Source organism: Musa acuminata, chromosome BXJ1-11, assembly GCF_036884655.1.
Source record: "Musa acuminata AAA Group cultivar baxijiao chromosome BXJ1-11, Cavendish_Baxijiao_AAA, whole genome shotgun sequence".
NCBI lineage: Eukaryota > Viridiplantae > Streptophyta > Magnoliopsida > Zingiberales > Musaceae > Musa > Musa acuminata.
Genome location: NC_088337.1, coordinates 7156260 through 7176085, shown reverse-complemented (window position 1 = coordinate 7176085; position 19826 = coordinate 7156260). Strand labels below are relative to the sequence as shown.

The 19826-nt window shown below is 40.4% G+C and overlaps 2 protein-coding genes across 5 annotated transcripts; one reads left to right on the top strand and one right to left on the bottom strand.

Annotated features, from left to right (window-relative positions):
• Positions 1-891: 891 nt before the first annotated feature.
• LOC135597115 (biotin synthase, mitochondrial-like) lies at positions 892-5729 on the bottom strand. Its single transcript, XM_065089645.1, has 6 exons — positions 5390-5729; positions 4180-4359; positions 2687-2793; positions 2156-2361; positions 1676-1815; positions 892-1356 (listed from the first exon to the last, which is right to left on the bottom strand). The coding sequence occupies exons 1-6, from the start codon at positions 5591-5593 to the stop codon at positions 1051-1053; spliced, it is 1143 nt and encodes a 380-aa protein (XP_064945717.1). The 5' UTR covers positions 5594-5729; the 3' UTR covers positions 892-1050.
• Positions 5730-6084: 355 nt separating this feature from the next.
• On the top strand, positions 6085-18988 carry LOC135597114 (uncharacterized). Of its 4 annotated transcripts, none has more exons than XM_065089643.1 (8): positions 6085-6496; positions 7968-8179; positions 8551-8832; positions 15562-15684; positions 17626-17776; positions 17899-18083; positions 18558-18594; positions 18682-18988. In XM_065089643.1, the coding sequence occupies exons 1-8, from the start codon at positions 6154-6156 to the stop codon at positions 18807-18809; spliced, it is 1461 nt and encodes a 486-aa protein (XP_064945715.1). In that variant the 5' UTR covers positions 6085-6153; the 3' UTR covers positions 18810-18988. The 4 variants fall into 4 exon arrangements, with proteins under 4 accessions (XP_064945715.1, XP_064945714.1, XP_064945716.1 ...); XM_065089642.1 differs by having other exon boundaries at positions 17848-18083; XM_065089641.1 differs by having other exon boundaries at positions 6086-6496; positions 17842-18083.
• The last annotated feature ends 838 nt before the right edge of the window (positions 18989-19826 follow it).

The following is a 19826-nucleotide window of genomic DNA, read 5'->3' as shown; positions in this document are numbered from 1 at the left end:
ACTTCATTTTTGCATAGATCGATCGTTGAACAAGTATTCGAACCGTCTTCGATCATATCAGAATATTTCTTATGTATGCATATTCAAACTAAATCGGATTGTATCATTTGTATATCAATTTTCATGAAAATCAATAATCGAAAGAGTATTCGAATCACTTTCGATCATATCGAAAAATTTATTTCTTATACATACGGATTCGAATCAGAACGGATCATATGAATTGCACAAATAGATATTAACATAAACACTTGTTAAGTAATATAATAGTGTCGATGTCAATATATATAAATCTTAGCTGTCATGTTATGTCATGATTTAAAAATATCAGTTAGCTTAGCTGGTAAAGACATTGACAGTTTATCGTAAGATCTTGATTTAAAACTCGTAAGATCCTGATTTAAAACTTGTTTGATCATTTATCCTTCGATAAAAAAAAACTGATAAGGGTTCGGTAATCAAAATTTTGTATCATGATTTATAGATGCCATTAATTTGCACAGAACTAGGGAGGGTCCCAAGAACTATATGTAGCAATCACATTGATTACATGGGATATATGATTGGTGTAACAAATATCTATGGATGACAGGTATCCTAAGATGACAACGCTGTATGACACTGGCATTAATTGTTGTGATATATGCTCATAGAACTAATGTTACACCGGACAGAAGCATGTAGATTGTGCTGTGATTGTACTCCTTGCATTCAATGTTGATATTTGCCCATCATAGCTTCACATCTGGAAATTATGATGTGAAGCTGTCATGCTGTTGTTGATCGTTACATGCAACCAATCTGCATTCGCGTTCTTGATATGATATGAAAGAGCAATCAACACCTTTTCAAGACAACCTAATTCTCATGTACCTAAATTTGGCCAGTCCATGAACAGAAAGTTTCAGATCTCCCTGGTGGAATTAAATATTTCCAGAACTCATTTTTGCCAAAAAAAAAAAAAGACAAGACAGCACCACAAGATGGTGTTATCGGTGATAGAAATTGCAACAGCAGTGTCACTGGTATTTGGAAACTAGAGCAGTGGTTTTAACCTACATTAGAGATGGCTTCCTCGCATGTCTGTGGCCCGAGTGTGGATTCTGCTTCAGGAAAGCTTGGGGCTTTGCAAGTCAAGCCAAGGATTTTAAACATCATTTGGTCAGCATCAAAGTCGTTGTTTGGGGTTGTCAATAATTTCTCTCCTGTGAAAATGGAATTGGCGCCAGCCAAAAAGCACAGTGCTTGCTCGGGCATCGAGAACCGAACCCTTCCGGCGGATAGCCTCACCATTGCCCTTGGCATCACAATGCGAGCCGTGGCGATCATCCGAATCATCTCCCAGATCTCAACAGGCTGAAGGCAAAGCAAGGGTTAGGAGGGTTAGACGCGTGATGCTCAAAGAGATTTATAATGCATTGTAGAAATTGATGGCGATCGTCATGAAATGCATTAGCACAAAGTCAAGCAGGAACATCTACAGAGATGCATTAGCACTACACATGAAATGAGGTCATAAGTTTACTTGCAAAGCATGTTTTAGTCACTATTACAACAAATATAACCACTGAGATGCAACAGACTGATGCCATAATGAAGCAGTGAAGAATATTATTTTCCTGCACACAATTATGTGAGGCCAATAAAACCAAATACATCGAAAAGAAGATACAACCTTTTGATCTTGAAGAGGTGTACCCTTAACGGGAACCAAAGCGTTGATGGGAACACTCTCAGGGTGCATAGGGAGGGTTGCCAGGGTATGCAACAGCCCGACACGGTCCTCCTCTCCTTCTCCAAGGCCTATAATTCCTCCTATTTAGAAAAGAATAGGATTTTACCAGCAAGAAATGAGATATCAAAAATTACCACCCCAACATGGTGCATGTCTTTAACATTTTGACAAGAAGACGAACGTTCCAACTCAGTCATTGGAGGAAGCAGGAACATAAGAGTTTTCAGTGGCATAGTCAAACTTTACATCACTTCTACTAATGGCTACAATAGTGAAAACCAAATTTAGTAATATTCCTAACCACATCTGCAGCAAATATTAGCTTCTCAAATACATTGATTGGTTTGAATTTTATGTTTATCAAAGGTGAGTTCAGATGATTGTCGATTAGTTGCTCTACGGAAACAAATGCTGCATTACCTGAACATACACTAATTCCTGCCTCACGGACATGCTGAAGTGTTGCCAATCTTTCGTCATAAGATCTCGTGGTTATGATGTTGGGGTAGTACTCTCTTGAAGTATCTAGATTATGATTGTAGGCTGTGAGCCCTGCTTTCTTAAGCTCCTCTGCTTGCTGCTTCTCTAGCATGCCCAAGGTGCAGCATACCTCCATACCCATGGCCCTACAGACATCAATTACTTTGACATACTATTCGTGCAAAGTTTTTGGATGAAACAAAAGATGTGGAACAAGATCTAGCCAAATTATTAAAGATATTCCAAACATAGAAATGACACCATTACCATGAGAAAGAGATCTATTGAATTCGTACATTTTCCACCAACACGAATATTAATGCATCAGACATCAGAATCAATGAAGAATTGCCAATATACAATGTATGCAAGCAACGATGATTGTGAAAGATACAGAATTCTATTGGTTAAAGAGAATCCTTGGGAGAGTACATATATCAGGTGATCTAGTATAAGTCTTGTAACACATACCTTATCTCACTCACATATTCAAGGATCTGGTTAAAATTGGTCTTTCTACCAAATGTATCCCTCCATGCAGCACCCATGCAAAAACGTGTGCTTCCAGCCTCTTTTGCCTGCAAATATCAAAGAGAAATTGAAGTTGTGCCAACAGATTCAACATGTTGATGGCAACCATCAAGAAAAAAACAAATGGAAACTCAATTAGCAGGGAACTTATTAACCACTATGGAAGGTCAATGCACAATGAATATCATGGAAAATTTGTTCTAAAAAATTGAAGCTAGATGAATAATCATGTTAGGGTAACTGATTTCTGGATCAGTATATACTGAGCATCTGGTTCATCAAATCAGCATGAAAACTTTGGAGATCACTAACAGCAACAAATTTACAATGTTTTCACAGGATCTATTAACAGTAACACAAGCTTCAACTTAACAATTTCCAAAACCTATTAATGGTATAATCAAACCATGTACCTCTCCCACCCAACCCCCCATCCCTTTGTATTCTTGGCATGTCATGGATTTCACAACTCACTCAGTAAAGGAAAACAAAAGAAAGAACTTTCTAATTAGATGTCCTTTTCCAAATTCAATAAATCCTTGGAGGTTCGGCACTTTGGTATTATTTGTTGTTTCTAACTGACAATCATATATACATATACATGTCAAATTGCAGTATAGTGGCTTTACTATACACAAGTAGTAGATAAATTTCTTTGCCAACAACTAATATTTCTCTGGAGAAGACTCCCAATGCTGTGATCATCATCATTGTTAGATCCTTATTCTTAAAAAACAAAAGAACAGATAGCCATGTTAGTTGGATATCAGAACTGTTCTAAGGGTCAGATTCAGATCCTTAATGATTGATGAGTTTTGGAACAATAGTGGTTTCAAATGAACAGCATTTCTTTGATAAGTTACAGCACTAGAATTAAAAGTAGGCAATAATCCATAGATTTTGTTACTAGTAATATAAGTCATTTTAAATGAACTGTTGGACCAGAATAAAAGTCCAGCTGGTATCGATTACTTTAAATTTCTCCTGTCACATCTGACTTATGTGTCAGAGTATGCCCAAATTTTAACACTCCTAAAGAAAATAAAAAAAAAATAATCCAAAATTTTAAAGGACAAAGAAGCCCACAGTTATACACTAGTCAGTGCAGATACTGAAAGTCATTATGGGATAAGATACATTTGCATGGCTGTGATAAAATATGCTTAAAATAGGACAAGATTCCATGTAGACTGTGCCTTGTATCAGAAAAGGTACTGGAAAATTTTTTGGCATGTTTTCTTCCTTAATCAATCTAACCATAAAGGAGATGACTAGTAAGAGCATTGACTAGATGCTACCAATTACCAAACATGATACTTTTGCACAGCATTCACAAAACTAAGTAACAAATTGACGTGCATAAGAACTTTTTACTACCAAATACATATATTTGATGTATCAATTTTAGTTATCAGAATGTCCAAAAAGTTTACCTTCTTTGCTGCCTCCAAGACAGCATCCTTGTTCATCAGCTTTTGGGCTTTCAAACCAGTATCATATCTTGATGACTGGGGACAATACGAACAATCTTCAGTACATCCACCGGTTTTTATGGATAGAAGAGTGCATTGCTGCACTTCCCGAAACTTATGGGTATGCCTATGGACTTGAGCCTGCAAGAATCGATGGATTCATTTGAGAAACAAGGCCAAACAGAGTCTAATAATTAAAAATACTCGGAGAAAAGAGATGTCTAAATGTTCAAAGAGAACACTGAATACAGGATAGGATAAAATAATTTTCTAAATTTAGAAAAGCATATATCTTGCTTAGTATCTCTGGTTCATTGTATAACTATCCATTAAAGGTGAATGAACATGTATAAGCCATATGCATCGCATATCTTCTTCCATTCCTTTTCCCACCTAGTCTCATTTTAATGTGATGGGATGTCCAACGAGGAAGAGTTTTTCCATGGCATGCACTTCAGTATACCACCAATTAATTAAATGTAAAAACAATATCCCAACCAACTAGATATTTGTGATCATATCTGCATGCCGAGACTTGGTCCGAATATGATTTACGGTTAAGATGAATCACAAAACATGAGGAGACCAAAGCTCTCTATGACATGGAGTTAGGCTCAATCTAGCAATTCTTACTAACCATCCATGGTCGAAATTAACACTTGCATTTTTTACTAAGATAATGTAATGAGCACCCGATCTAGCAATTAAACAAGAATCAATTGGTTAGCCAGGCTGTTACTTGCATGATATAGATCGTTGCTCACCGATCTGTCCCCGAGAAAGGGAGCACTAACTTGTCCAGAATATTTGAGACACATGAATAATAGCCTTGGTAGCTATAGCTACAATCTTGTACGACATATAAGAGACTTACTCTTGTATGTTACTTGCTACTCCTACTTACTAAAAACCACCGTTCAATTGAAACAGCTAACAACTTCCATGTTATGCTAAGGATTAAACATGCTCAGAACAACAATTTCAGCTCTTGACATTAATTCCACGCCACGCTTGGCAAGACCTACATGAAACACTTCAAAGGACCAACTTTATCAGCTGGAATGACAACCGAGAGTACAACGAGTTCGGTTCTACGTACACATTTCAAAAGGGCATAGATAATCGAATCATTTAGGAGATCAGTAAAGAGTCTAGGGAGAGGAGGGCGTACACCGTGGAAGAGGAGATCGAGGATGGGGGAGTCATAGATGGATTTGATCTCGTCCCTGCTCCAGTCGTTCCTGGGTCCGTCGCGGATGGTCCTCTCGGTCTCCACGGCGGCGGCGGAGGCAGACGCGGTGAGGGTGGAGAAGGAGGGGCCACTCAGCGCCGCCAGCGGGCGAAGGCGCCAGCGGAGGTGTCGGATCAGGATCATCGTCGCCGCCGCCGCCGCCGCCGTCGCCCCTCTCGCAGCTTCTCTTCCTCGCACGGCGCCCTCGGAGCGCGTCCACAAGTGCAGGAGGACCAAGTATATAGAAGAAGGCAAGTAAGACTAGGCGATGAAACCAATGCGAAGATGATGTGTGAACTCACTCTGCTCCTGTTTCCATTCTTACTTCCTCCTTCGTTGAAATGGACCGGCCCATTATATCGAAATGTATAATATAGTGGGCCGGCCCATAATAATTTTAAGCTACACCAAAGTGACGATTTATAGAAATATTTGATTTTTATTTATATAATAATTTAAAATTAATTTAGAAAAGATATATTCTTACTGAGGAAAAGAATTTGTTTTCTTCCATTTAAAGCATTTTTTTTCTTTTCATTTCTGTAGGTGCATTTACACACTTTACATGGTTAAGTTGTGCGTGACAGACGGATACGTAAGATAAAATTATGCAGCAGTGTTAAGGGTGATGGGCTTCGTCATATCATCTTACCCTCTTCCTGACCGACACTGCTTGACCGCACGCAAAAGTATATATCGAGATCATGGGGCTTTCTTCCATTCTTCTGTTGCAGGCTCCTCCAATCCCTTCGCTTTCTTCCTCAACCCATTTCTGCTGCCACTCTTCTTCTCTCCCACCGCCATGTGCGATCTCGAAGCTCCAAAGGCGGCCGCAGCTCTTCCCTTCCGCTTCGCCTCCAAGCCGCGGGTGGAACCTCTCGAGAAAGCGCTGCGCATTGGCCGCTCGCGCTGCCGCCGGAGGCTCCGCGGCGGAGGCGCTCCGCAGGATCCTGGAGTCTCCCGGGATCCACCAGGGCCCCGCTTGCTTCGACGCCCTCAGCGGCAGGCTTGTTGAGAGGGCGGGATTCCCGCTGTGTTTCATGAGCGGTAGGTGTTCGCTCCTGGGCCTCATCGATCTTTCATGTTCTTAACTCGATAACAGGAACTTGTGGAAGAGTAGGAGAGATTTGATTTCGGTTGGTTTGATTCCTTCAATTGTAACTAGTTTCTTCTTCCTTTTTTATTGACTGTAGTGCAGTAGGCCCATAAGACAGAACTGATGCTACTAGATACAATGCCTTATACCTTATACTAGCCTCCAAAAACCGCATGAGCCTCGTCCCCCATACTTAATTATGTGAGACTCTACAACTACAACCACCACCACAACAACAACAATAAGTTGGTAAGTCCCAACTATTTGGGATCGACTACATGGATATTATGTGAGATTCTACTTTTTAAATTTCAGTAGCTTATTACATGCATCTTGTTCTGTAAGCTGGATCACATAGTGTACTACTTCATAACCCAATCAAACTAATTGATCCAACTAGACATATCTTGCCTTTTAGTTCTTGTCTTAATCTCTTTTCTTTTTGTTACAGTCTACTACTTCATAACCCACTACTTCTTATTACAATCAAAGTAATTGATTCAGCTAGTCACATCTTGCTTTTGAGTTCTTGTCTTAATTTTTTTTTTTTCTGAATTTCGTTAATGTTAATAGTAGATTGCAACTTTCTGGAGCCACTTACACTAGATTTTAAACCCAATCAGTCTCCAACTTATCAAAAACCTCTTATCATTCTTGTTTCACTCATCCAAGGTAAAATTATATTGTTTGTGTAGTACTTTTATATTTTAACATCATTATCTGAATAAAATACTCATTTTTGTATTTAGCGGTAGTTGTCATAGGACTCATCATCAGATATTGTTTTGAATCCCTTGACCCATTCTCTTTTTCTTGCTTTTTCATGTGCAATCGTTGTTGTGAGTAATGCAATTGCAAGCCCTATTGCCTCTTTCGGTAGATTCGTGTTCTTGTCCTGCTCCAATACTCAGTATTTTCAGAGCTCATTGTTAGTTACGTTGTCTAGTTTGGGTTAATACTGAAGCAATCTTTAGTATCATCATGTCCAATATATGCCTCTCTTTCATTGTTATGAAACCAAGTAATAAACTGTTACATGGGTTTGGAAATAGTTTTCGCCAAATATTTAATGGCATATCTCACATGTTGATAACACTTAACAATATCTATATCTTTTTTGCCCTGTTATTGTTGCTGGTTCTCAACTTATCATGCACTATATGTTGATCTTACTTTCATGAAGTCATAAAAGCAAACTTGTACTTATTTACAAGATTATACATCCACTAGTATTTGATTCATGGTGTTGCAACCAGGTACGTTCTCATATGTTGCATATCATCATTAGTTGGCTGACTAAGCCAATTTGGAGTTCCTCAATGGACAATAAAGTTATCTCTACTTACTGTTGACACTAATGATAATGTTCATTGACCTATATTACAGTGAACTTTGGCATTCTGTCATGTTGTTGGGTTTCAGGTTTTTCAGTTTCAGCTGCTCGTCTGGGATTGCCAGATGTTGGTCTCATATCGTATGGAGAAATGGCTGACCAAGGACGTCAAATTACCCAAGCGGTATCGATTCCTGTAATTGGAGATGGTGACAATGGATATGGAAATTCTATGAATGTCAAGAGAACAGTGAAAGGTTTCATTCAAGCTGGTTTTGCAGGGATAATCATTGAAGACCAGGTAAAATTTTTAATAGAGCACCTAAGTGATTACAGATAGTTTCAATTTAAAGAACCTCTGAGAAAAAAGTACAATTTGATTAATTAACAACTTTGTTGCATAAAATAGTATAAGGGATTCAAATTAAAATGTACTAAATCATGTGATAAGTTCAATTGCACCAGACACGTTGCTCTGCAACTTCACATTCATTTCTTTTTATAGTTATCCCTCTTATCTTTCTTTTTTTCCATAGTTATAATGTGGAAAATCTTCTTTTACTCGCATGATGCTTCTTCTGTTACTTAAAGAAAATCTGGATGGTGTCTCTTGTGGTTAGTGATTCGTATAGATAGTGTCTCCTCATGTTCTTAATCTATGTGGATGTTAAGGTGTCTCCAAAAGCCTGTGGTCATACACGTGGAAGAAAGGTGGTCTCAAGAGAGGAAGCAGTTATGCACATAAAAGCAGCTATTGATGCACGGAGGGAGAGTGGCTCTGATATTGTAATAGTTGCACGGACTGATTCTCGGCAAGCGGTATCTTTAGAGGAATCACTAAAGAGATCAAGAGCTTTTGCTGATGCAGGAGCTGATGTTCTATTCATCGATGCACTTGCTTCTAGAGAGGAGATGAAGGCCTTCTGCGAGATATCACCTTTACTTCCAAAACTGGTAAATTTACGTACTGATGATAATATGAAAGGACCTATTTGTATAATAATTCATAATGCATGTGCATGTAAGTCTTACCTTTAAGAACAATAAGACATTTGTCAACATAATATAAGATCTTTATATCTTCTTCCTCTTCGGTGATTAACTTATCCAAGATTCTGCAAATGGTGTAAAAGTAAGTTTTATTGCTGGCATATACTTTTCGACTTCCAATGCTATGTTATAGATAATTACTCAATCAAGTGGTTTAGGTTGTAGGAATCACCAGATGGTAGTTTTTGCTGATAGCTTGTCTTGTTTTCTTTTGATAATGCTCCTCATAAGTTGTCATGAATGCCTATCACATCATATGGCTAAGAATCATCATTAATCATGTCTTGATCAGTGATTACAATAGGCGCTCGGGTGCTCGCCTAGGCGCTCGGGTGAGGCGAGGCCCAAGCGCCTCGCTTCATTTCCATGCGACGCGCTTCAAAGAGGCGCCGCTTGAGTGCTCTCCCGAGCTTAGGCACCGGGCGCTTTAGGTGAGCGCCTGGGTTAAAACATGCGACCGAACTAGATTTTTAGGTCTGGTTGGTCTTCGGTGCTTTAGTTGGTTCAATCGAACCAACTAAATCACCGATATCATGCTCCCTCTTGCGATTTCCCCGACTTCTCCAACCCTAATACTCACGATTTTGCTACCGAGATTTCTTCTCCGCTGTCGCTGCTCTCTACTGCCACTGTCGCTGCTCGCCGCTGCCACAATCGTTGCTCGCCGCTCCCGCTGCCACCGTCGCTCGTCGCTCCCGCTCCCACTCCAGCTGTCGCTTGCTACCGCTGTCGTTGCCTCAGCAGCCTTGGTCTTCTCACACCCTTCTCATTATACCTAATTGTATACTAATAATAGTATTTTTATTTATTAGTTAATAATATATTATTTTAATTTTAATACTATTAATTTTTATTTATTTAAAATTATTGTTAGGTTTCAGAATAAATGGCAAGTGTACAGAGCAACTCAATAGATTTGATGTAAAATTTTATTGTTTTGATTTTTGAGATTTTTTATTAATGTGACATTGTGATTTTGTACATGATTTTCTTAATTTAATAGCGTATTTTTTATTTAAATAATTATATTTATTAATTATATTATATATTTTTATATTTTAGTGCCTCGCTTCGCTCGGGCGAGCGCCTAGCTATCACAGACAAAGTTCTAAATAGGATGTTTAATGTAATACTTATGTATGTCCGTGTCTTTTGGTTTGTTAATGCTTTGCACAACATATAGAGGGATGGTCGAAGGCTTAACAGCTCCATTTTAGTTGGGTTTGGTGGCCTTCTTAGGCTTGTTAATAAAGGTTGTGTCATGTGGACACTTGTGAGAGATATTCGATCTGTAGTGGACCATTTTGACCCTTTGTTGTGCAACCGTTCAAAGCTTGTAAAGTCTGTTTTTAATTTGTATTGTCTATGAAGTGTTTTCGGAAATGTTTGCTTGTGGATCCCAAGTGAGGCGTTTTCTTTAACCCGTTTTCTTTTTTGTAAGTCCTAAGGGAACATGGGAGGTTTCAGGGAGGTTGACTTTTGCGGACGGATACGCAAAGGTGCCACACGACTTAGGCAAAACCAGCTAAGTCCGTGACAGATGGTATCATAGCAGGACAAGCACTCATAGAAACACTTGACGTGCAAATGTGGGGGACCTAGCGGGACTGCGTTGAGGACAGTTAGCATACGCGATCGTTTGGGGGAAAACGAGCATGGAGATGTAGGGAAAATGAGTCGCTTGGAGGAGCGGGCATCTGAGATTGGCATTCAGAGGAATGGCCAACCCTTCGCGCAAGAGGCACCACGAGAACAAGCAAGCTTGGAAGAATGCGTAGCGCACAAAGGTTGGGATGACTGAGTTCGAGCTACGGCTCGACGTTGACAACAACACTTGATGGTGCTCAAGGCAAGCGAGGCACTTGGAAAAGGATGAGACCATACAAGGTGGAATGAGTTGCTCAGCGACTGAAAGAGTTGTGCAAAGCTCACAGAGGTGAGGGGAATTGCTAACTCGAAGAATTCGGTACTCATGCAAGGGCTTGTATGCGGACGATGGAATGTTCGCGGCCATCCCAAGGCCATCGGAACTCGGCGCCATGGAGCATTGGAACTTTCTCTTCGGCATGAGAAGGATACGTCCGTAGGAGGCTGAAGTGTGCAGCGAGTTCAGCATGTTGCTTAGGCCTTGAGTGGTACAGCGGCACGTTGAGTCGCAATCTAGCAAGTGCGTTTACAGGAGGCAGAACAATGCATAGTTTGTTCAGCAAATCGGAGTAGTCCTAGGGGATGGTGTTCTCCAAAACGAAGAGAGATGTTGCTCCAACGGGATAGATATCCAGGAGGGATAAGTCCCGGCTCTCCAGAGGGAGAATCATGTGCAATAGACCCCACATGTTGAGGAGTAGTACCTCAAAAACAACTCCATGAAGCTCAATGGACCGAGCGAGCGGCGAGGAGTTGTCGCATGATCTCGCTTAAGAGAATGCATTGGTGGATGCATTACGAGATCAAGTGGGGGAACGACCCAAAGCAACACAAATGAAGGCACACTTGGAGTCGATATGGAGATCAGACTCAAGGGAGGGCTGACTCGTGGAATGGTGAGCATGAGGGCCACCGTTAACTCAATGCAAAACAAGAAGCGGAGCAACTTGGGTGTAACTTGGCAAAGTACCCAAGCCGCATGAAGGGAGCCGACATAGAAGATGGAACATGGAGCGGAGGCACAGAGCTTTCCTTGGACAGAGATCAAGGACATGAACTCTTGCAGAGGCAAGAGCAGGATAATGTTATTCCATGGTTCCTTCATTCTGATGGAACAGACTCATCTTGCATAGTGCCAAAGACGAAGGGAGCTTCTGGGCACATGCACCTTATCTCGGAGAAGCATTTGAGAGAGGAACTAAGGTGACTCAACTTGCGGAGGCGAAGTTGGGTTTAGAAGGTCTTGGCACGGGGCAAGAGGACGTGGAGGCGGGTACTCTTGAAGAATATGCCACAGTGTTGCCATTCAAATTGCCATGAAGGAAGCGGTGCGCAGCGGAGATTGTGCTGGTAGGGGTAGAGGCCCAGGATCCAGACAACGACGCACCATTTTCAACGAAGTCGGTGGACTTCGGGAGCTACTAGGCGACGGACTGTCCTAGAGCGATGCTTCATCTAGGTGTGACCCAAGAGCGGGTGGATGAAGGTCGATTGCCGAAGGAGCGAACAAAATCGAAGGTGGAAGAGACCCTGCGATGTATTGGTTGAGGCCACACATGGAGGGATCACAATTCAGAGTTCATCCCACAATGATTAGAATGCAATGGAGATGTCACTAGGAGGCGACATGGTGTAGCGGATCGTGGTGGAACAGTTCGTGACAATGCGATACACACGACATAGTCCCGTGAGGGACTATATCATACAGAGTTATGATCGGGAGCTATTGGGAGCTCCACTTCGGTAAACAACACGACGACAAGAAGGGCTATGGATTCAAGGAGTGAAGGCCATGGTACCACAGAGGCGGGTCTTCCATACGTGCATCGAGTTTTGCATCGGATAAAAACCTTGGTTATTAGCATATGGGGGTTGTGTTCCACCGAGGAAAATGTTCGAATGCAAGTACCAGTGAGTCCCATGGGAGGGACTTGATCATGCAGAGGTATGATCGAAGCAGCTGGAGAGTTGGACTACTCCAGAGCCCATATTCGCTTAAGGGAGCCCGACAAGTCAGAGGACAAGGTCGAGTAAGTGAACGTTGCTACCAAGGAAACTAAGGAGAATAGAATCAGTGCAAACCCTACAACATGATTGCAGAGGCCATCTATTGGAGTTGCAGTCCGTCTTTCCATCGACCAAAGGGAGCTGCTTGGAGAACACAGAGGTGTTGAAGCAGGGGGTCGAAAGGGGTGAGGAAGCGACGATGAGTCCAGAGGGATTTAGCTATTCAAAACCAAGCATCGGTTAGAATGAAGGTGGACTCGGAGGAGTGCCACAGAGACATATCTACTGATCGTGAAGAAAAGGGATGCAGATGCGAGACGATGGATAGTAGGGCCATGGGCATGACAGTGCCATGGTACCGTAGAGATAGGACTTCCGTGTAGTCATTGATCCTTTGTTCTCATGGAGGGAGAGAGCTTGGTCGTGAAAGGGGCCGAGGAGGTGAAGCATGCAGAGGCAAACTCCAAGTACCGAGATAAGGCTGAAGGGCAGAGGCCAAGGAACTTCGTACGACCGGTGTCGAGCTTCTCATCAAGATAGCCGAAAGTGAAGGACTTCGGGTCGTGCAAGAGTGCACGACCAAGGAACGAAGCAGGCAGTATGCAGTGCTGTACCTTTGCTACTCAATGGAGTAGGCGGCCGGGTTGATGGAGAAGATGGTATAATCCCAGAGGCGACCAAAACTATTAGAGACTTACTCCAAGTTGGGGTGAAAACTTCCTGCATTCCAGAAGTTCGATGACATTGAGAAGGTGAATCATAGTAGCTAACTCAATGCAAGGAGTGCAAACACTTCAAGTGCTTCAGAAGTGTGAGCAAAGAGCAGGCGAAGGTCAGTAACCAGCTCGATGCATGGAGTACAACCCTTGAGGAGGCGAGCGAAGTCAAGTAACCATTGCCTTCTCAACTCTTAAGAGAATGGGCGAAACCGAGTACCCAAATTCTCTTATCTATCCAGCAGAGGAGCTCTGCACAAGGTCAAAGACCCTTCGAAGATAATGGAAGATAATAGTTGTCAAATCCTCACCAATGGTGATCAGTGCTACTGAGAGTAGATTATCCGCTTCATTTCCCAACAAAATGCCAATCGAAAGCGGAAGTGATGCGAATCTACTTGGAAGTGACAACTAAGTGAAAGAAGAGTCGATGGACAAATTTTGTGGACGAAGGACCTAAAACTTCAAATGGTTGCGAGGCGATGCTCGTTAAAGCTCCAACAAGCATCCACCCAGTTCAAGCAGCATGAGACATTTGAGAGACTGGCGCATAGTAAGGATGGTCTTTTCCTTCATCTCATGGATCCGCAGGAACCAACAAGGATCAGCACAACTCAGCCAACCCCACACTAGAGTCCGAGTCATTGGCGAGTTGAAGCAGCATAGCGGATCAAAGGTTCGACTACTCAAAAACAGCAGCGGAGAGCAGCTGGGAGCCAAGAGGCGCATTGCAGCTGGAGCAGAAGATTGAAGACTCAACAAAGGCGAGGAGTTACAGTGTCGGCAAAGGCTTCGACGAGGACGTCGAAGGAATAAGTGGGGGAGAATGTCATGGACAAAGTTCTAAACAGGATGTTTAATGTAATACTTATGTATGTCCGTGTCTTTTGGCTTGTTCATGTTTTGCACAGCATGTAGAGGGACGGTCGAAGGCTTAACAATCTCATTTTAGTTGGGTTTGGTGGCCTTCTTAGGCTTGTAAATAAAGGTTGTGTCATGTGGACACTTGTGAGAGATATTCGGTCTGTAGTGGATCATTTTGACCCTTTGTTGTGCAACCGTTCATAGCTTGTAAAGTCTGTTTGTAATTTGCATCGTTTATGAAGTGTTTCCTGAAATGTTTGCTTGTGGATCCCAAGTGAGGCGCTTTCTTTAACCCGTTTTCTCTTTTGTAGGTCCTAAGGGACCATGGGAGGTTTCGAGGAGGCTGATCTTTGCGGACGGACACGCAAGGGTGCCGCACGACTTAAGCAAAACCAGCTAAGTCTGTGATATAGCGTCTCGGGCGTTTTTAGACCTTGGTGCCTTATGGCGCCTAGGGCTTTTTAAATCACTGGTCTTGATGATGATAATAGTAGTAGTTAATGATTGCATAGTTTGTTATTGCATAGTAGTTATAAACTGAGCTTAAATTTAGCTCAGAATTGGACCAACTTCTAGCTGCTCTTGAATGTCTCGGTTTATTATGAGTCCTGCAGAAAAGCAATGGACTCTAAGAGTGCACAACAAATGACACTAAGCCTGATGCAAGTACATTTAGGTATATATCCACTTGAAGCCCCTGAATCATCTTGAAAGTCCTTTGGAGCATGTCAGTAGCCTCAAAACTACCTTAAAGACTCTCCATATCATCGTAGTGTGTCTGAGGTGAATCAGATCTCCAATGTGAATTAATTTGCTCAGCATGTGGCATTGACAACAATGGTTAGTGTGTCTGAAATCCATGGATACTTCTGGCAAGCATGTTAAGTGTTGTCCTAATACTTGACATCTAACACCCTTTTTCTTCCTTCCGATGAAAAACCTCCTTAAAGCTTTGCTCTATTATTTTCTTTTTGTAATAAAACCTGCCTCTCTTTTCTTTTTATAAAGAAAGTGCATATAAAAAATTGGTTATCCATGCCACTCTTTTTATAAATAGGCTTTTCTTTTGTCAACTCCTCCATGTGCATATGAAGGTAATGGTAGTCTAACAGTATCCTCTTGCTGTTATTATGCTTTGTATTTTGTCCCCTTGTCGATACGTTGTCTTAGAAATTAGTTCACATTGTTGAGACTCTTATAATTATTTTATGGACACTAGATTATTTTCAGGATATCTCATTCAAAATTTTTTGTTCTTCTTGATTGGTATACATAATTTTTGCTTATTTTTATATTAGCAAAATTGATAGCTTTATATGCCTTTATTTATTTATTGTGACCTCAAAGTCTTGTTAGGACCATAAGTTCCTTACTACAATATTCTTTCCCAATTTTTCAGGCCAACATGCTTGAAGGTGGGGGGAAAACTCCCATACTGAACCCTGTTGAACTTGAGGAGATTGGTTTCAAAATTGTAAGCTATCCGTTATCTTTGATTGGAGTATCAATCCGAGCAATGGAGGTATGCTCCTTTATTGTTTTAAGAGTTTATAATGTTAGCAACTTTTTCTACTGTGCCGCTTCTGGTGATCTTAGCTTCTGTTGTGCTTACTTTGTGCATGTCTTTGGTATTAACTTCTGGTGATGTCTTAGTTCATTTCCAGTGATGGTGTCTTTTGTATGCTTTAATGATGTCTTTTGTAACATTGCTTTAATCAAAACCCAGATCTACCTCTATCTTAACATGATCATTATAGATCTTCACTTTTCTCATTTAGCATGAATGCAAGAAGTTGGATGCAAAGAATCTTGAATAGTCAATACATCTTGCCTATCTCTGTTGCATGAGAAAGTATCTTTATTTATGGTACATAATTTTTCAGAAAGAAGTAGCACTCTTGGTATCTACTTTGAGTGACAAGGCACCAAAATATTTACTTCTAGCACTCCTGGTATCTACTTTTGGCAAATTTAGTGATGCTGAACCTGTTTGATATACCACTTAAAATGTAATAATGTATCAGGCATGAATTTATGCTACATGCATTATTCCTAATATCATGGTTGAACTGGCAGGGTTTTATCATTTTCTTTCTTTGACACAGGGGAGTGAATAAGTTTAATCTAAGCAACCATTACATAAGCAAAATCTAACTAGCTATAACTCATTGTATATATTGAAGGCATACAAATACCAACTTCTATCAATAGAAGCATTTAGCCCTTGTTTGTTTAGAAAGCTTGGCCATGCATCTACTTGCCGTTGGTTGTACAATAGAGAAAATGAAAATTCCAGTAGTTCTTACAGTGGAGGCATATCTAAGAAAATACTAACCAATACCTAATTATTTGTAGTCTAGTAAATTGACTTTGGAAATCAGTTCAGCAAGGGATCCTCAAAAATCTACATCTATGGGTTAAATAAATAACAGGGGTGTCACATGGATCATGTTGGATTATGTCTGCACTGGGTTGAGATGTATATACTATATAGTAATACAATATTCTCAATACAAGTCCAACCCATTTAACAATTGTGTCAAAATTCAGATGCAAAATCACCCAACATTCTACATGTGTGGCACAACTTAATCCATATAGCTATATAATAAGAGGTTATGTTGAATAATGACAAGGATGACACCATCAAACCATTTTCAACAAGATTTGACTTGCTTGCAGGACAAACTTGACATATACAATTTGATCACTATGGTATTGGCATGATTTCACCTACTTGTATGACTTTAACATGACATGATGAAACATGTAATCTTGGTTACTCCCACTTCAGAAGTGAATTGAGGGATTATGACACTATATAGACTAAGATGGATCAATAACTTGGACTTTGTATTTCTAGGCCACCTAGTTTTATGCCCCTTTGGGTTATTGGGTTAGTGGCCTCTCAAGTTGGGTCATGACTAATAGTTCCGAAGTAGACACAGGTGCTAGACATGTATAGCAAGAGGGACATCACACACCACTGAGTTATGAGTCTCATATGCTTGCTATTAGGCAAAGCTTAGGAGTTACATCATACACCACTGGGTTATGGGTCTCATATGCTGCCTACTAGGCAATGGTTATAAACTGTGTTGGAATATGGAAGAAATTGACACCTTAATTAGTTCCAAGTTGAAGTGAGGAAAGATTCTGATGATTTATGGGACCACATGGATCTGCTACTATTGACTAGAGTTCAAACATTTCTTGTGCCACATGATCTTTGAATTCCAAGTTATTGGTTGGGAGGTGTATTGGACCATGATGCCAATAGTAAATCAACCACTGGAGAGCCTTGGTATGGTTAGGTACATGGTCTGTTACACATTGTCCTGATCTTGATTAGATTTGCAATAACTGCTGTCTTCTATGCTTCAACCAGCCAAGCTTATATGATCTATATACCAAAGATTAAATAAATTACTCAAGTAATGAGCAAGTACCTCAAAATATACAGGATGCTCTTGCTGCCATAAAGAGTGGTCGTGTCCCTCCTCCTGGGAGCCTGCCATCGTTTGATGAAATCAAGGACACACTGGGCTTTAATGATTATTATGAAGAAGAAAAGAGATACAGCATTAGTCCTTCTCAACCATCATATCAAAGAGGTGAACACTGAACATCTGAAATCTCATTTCTTGGTAGAACCTTTTTGACGTCTGCTGGTTTTTAGGCACAGTATATTCCCCCGGAATAAGCAGTGCTTATAATACAAGGCTGACAACTGCAGAAAGACCTGAGCAAAGCCAAAGGGCAGATGATCCGAGTGACCCGGTTGTTGAAGTGGTAACTCCTTATGTCTATGATAACTTCAATTCAGGTGATAGAAGTCGTCAGTCTGGAATGTGGTCTCGTACGCTGAGATTGAAGATTACTGGAAGGAATGGACTTGAGAAACTCGATGTCAGGATCCCGGTAAATCTCTACATTTCACAGAAAATATTCAACTTCTTTAAGATGCAAACCACATGTTGCATGTTCTTGCACTCAGAAGCATATTTTGATAGATGTTCACGAGCTGATGCATGTGTGTCGAAATGACACTGTGCCATCCTGTGGCCAAAAATACCTTGAGATCTGCTGTCTTGTGTGGATGTTTCTCACAAAATTGATGTACCCTGGCATGTACACCATTTTTGGCTCATGCAAGCATAATAGGTTCCTAGCCATCCTTTTTCAACAAGTGAGAGTGCTTGAACTGCAAGTAAAGTATGCAGGCAAAATTTTCTATATCCATTAGCACTTAATATGTTTGATTTATATCTTTGTGGTTAATGTTTATGGACATTTGGGGGATGTATTTTCCAACATAAAGATGAAATGAGGACTATAGCTTACAGATCAGTCCATGGAATGTCTCTGATGAAATAATTTGTCATTTCATGACAGGCTGGGTTCTTGGAAGGGATGGCAGGAGTTATACCAGGTGTTAGAATCTCAACAACTTTTTTCTTATGGATTGAATAAACCTTTAAAAAAGTCCAAACTTTAATGATGAGATTTCTGTTCACAGGCTTGGGAGGTGTCAATATCATGCAAATGTTGGAGGATGCGTCCATCGAAGGTGGCCCTGAAAGTGGTAAAATATTGCTCGACTTCAATGATGCCATGGGAGATAGGATTCAGGTGTTTGTGGAGTGATGGCGCATGAATCTTTTAATAGAACAGCAGTTATCACCTTTCTTTGTTACCCAATCGAAGTTGCTGTGCTCCCAGACTCTGTGATGCCAATTTTATTTAGAGCATCTGAAAGATAAAACAGATTTGGATGTTTATTTTCTAGTAGAATTATCATGAGTAAGACTTCCACTCAAACAGCAGATGAACAAGTATCATGCCTTTAACGATCCTAATCATGCTCTTGGCCAACTAATTAATTCTTGCGGTCTATCTTCTTTTTAATTTTGTATCTTGTAATTACTAATGAGCTTTGTTTCAAAGGTCACTCTTGAACACTAACTGTTGTCAACACTCTGTTCCACAAGGGAAAGAAAAAGTAAAAGAGGAGAAATATTCATGAACAGTTTAAATGTGGTTGATCCTTTATTTAGGAAATGTGTATACCCCTGCAAGATCATTGATTTGCATATATGTTATGCTAAAGAATACCCCTAAACTTCAAAATCCTTCATTTATTGTTTCACAAGTTTGCAGATATATTCTCTATAGCTCTTATTATTTTCTTTCTACCTCTTCAATAAGAAGCCTCCATATACCTGTGTCAAAATTCATAACTGCTGTCCTCTATAAACCCTTAATACTAGACTTTGCAACGAAAAGGTTGTATATGTTTCTATAATAAAGAATTCTTCCACCACTAGTCCATTAGGCAATTAATTGTACTCGAGAAGGTCCACACCCACTCCAAAGAAAATTATGGTCAGGAGATCTGACAGTGTCAATAATCTTTCTCCCATTTACTCTCTCTCCAAATTCACAGTCAATTGTGTTGATTCTTCACAAGCTTCTAAGTTAATTCACAAACTCCTACAAGAAAACTCAATTTTGAATTGCATAGCCTGGATTTTTTTTTTTCCTGTTTGCAATATGATAGTCAAAATATTTATGATAAATAAAACAATCACAAAAAGGCAACACAAAAATTGATTAAGTATGTTATTTTTGGTAACCAGACTCCTTTTCATACATACATCCGGA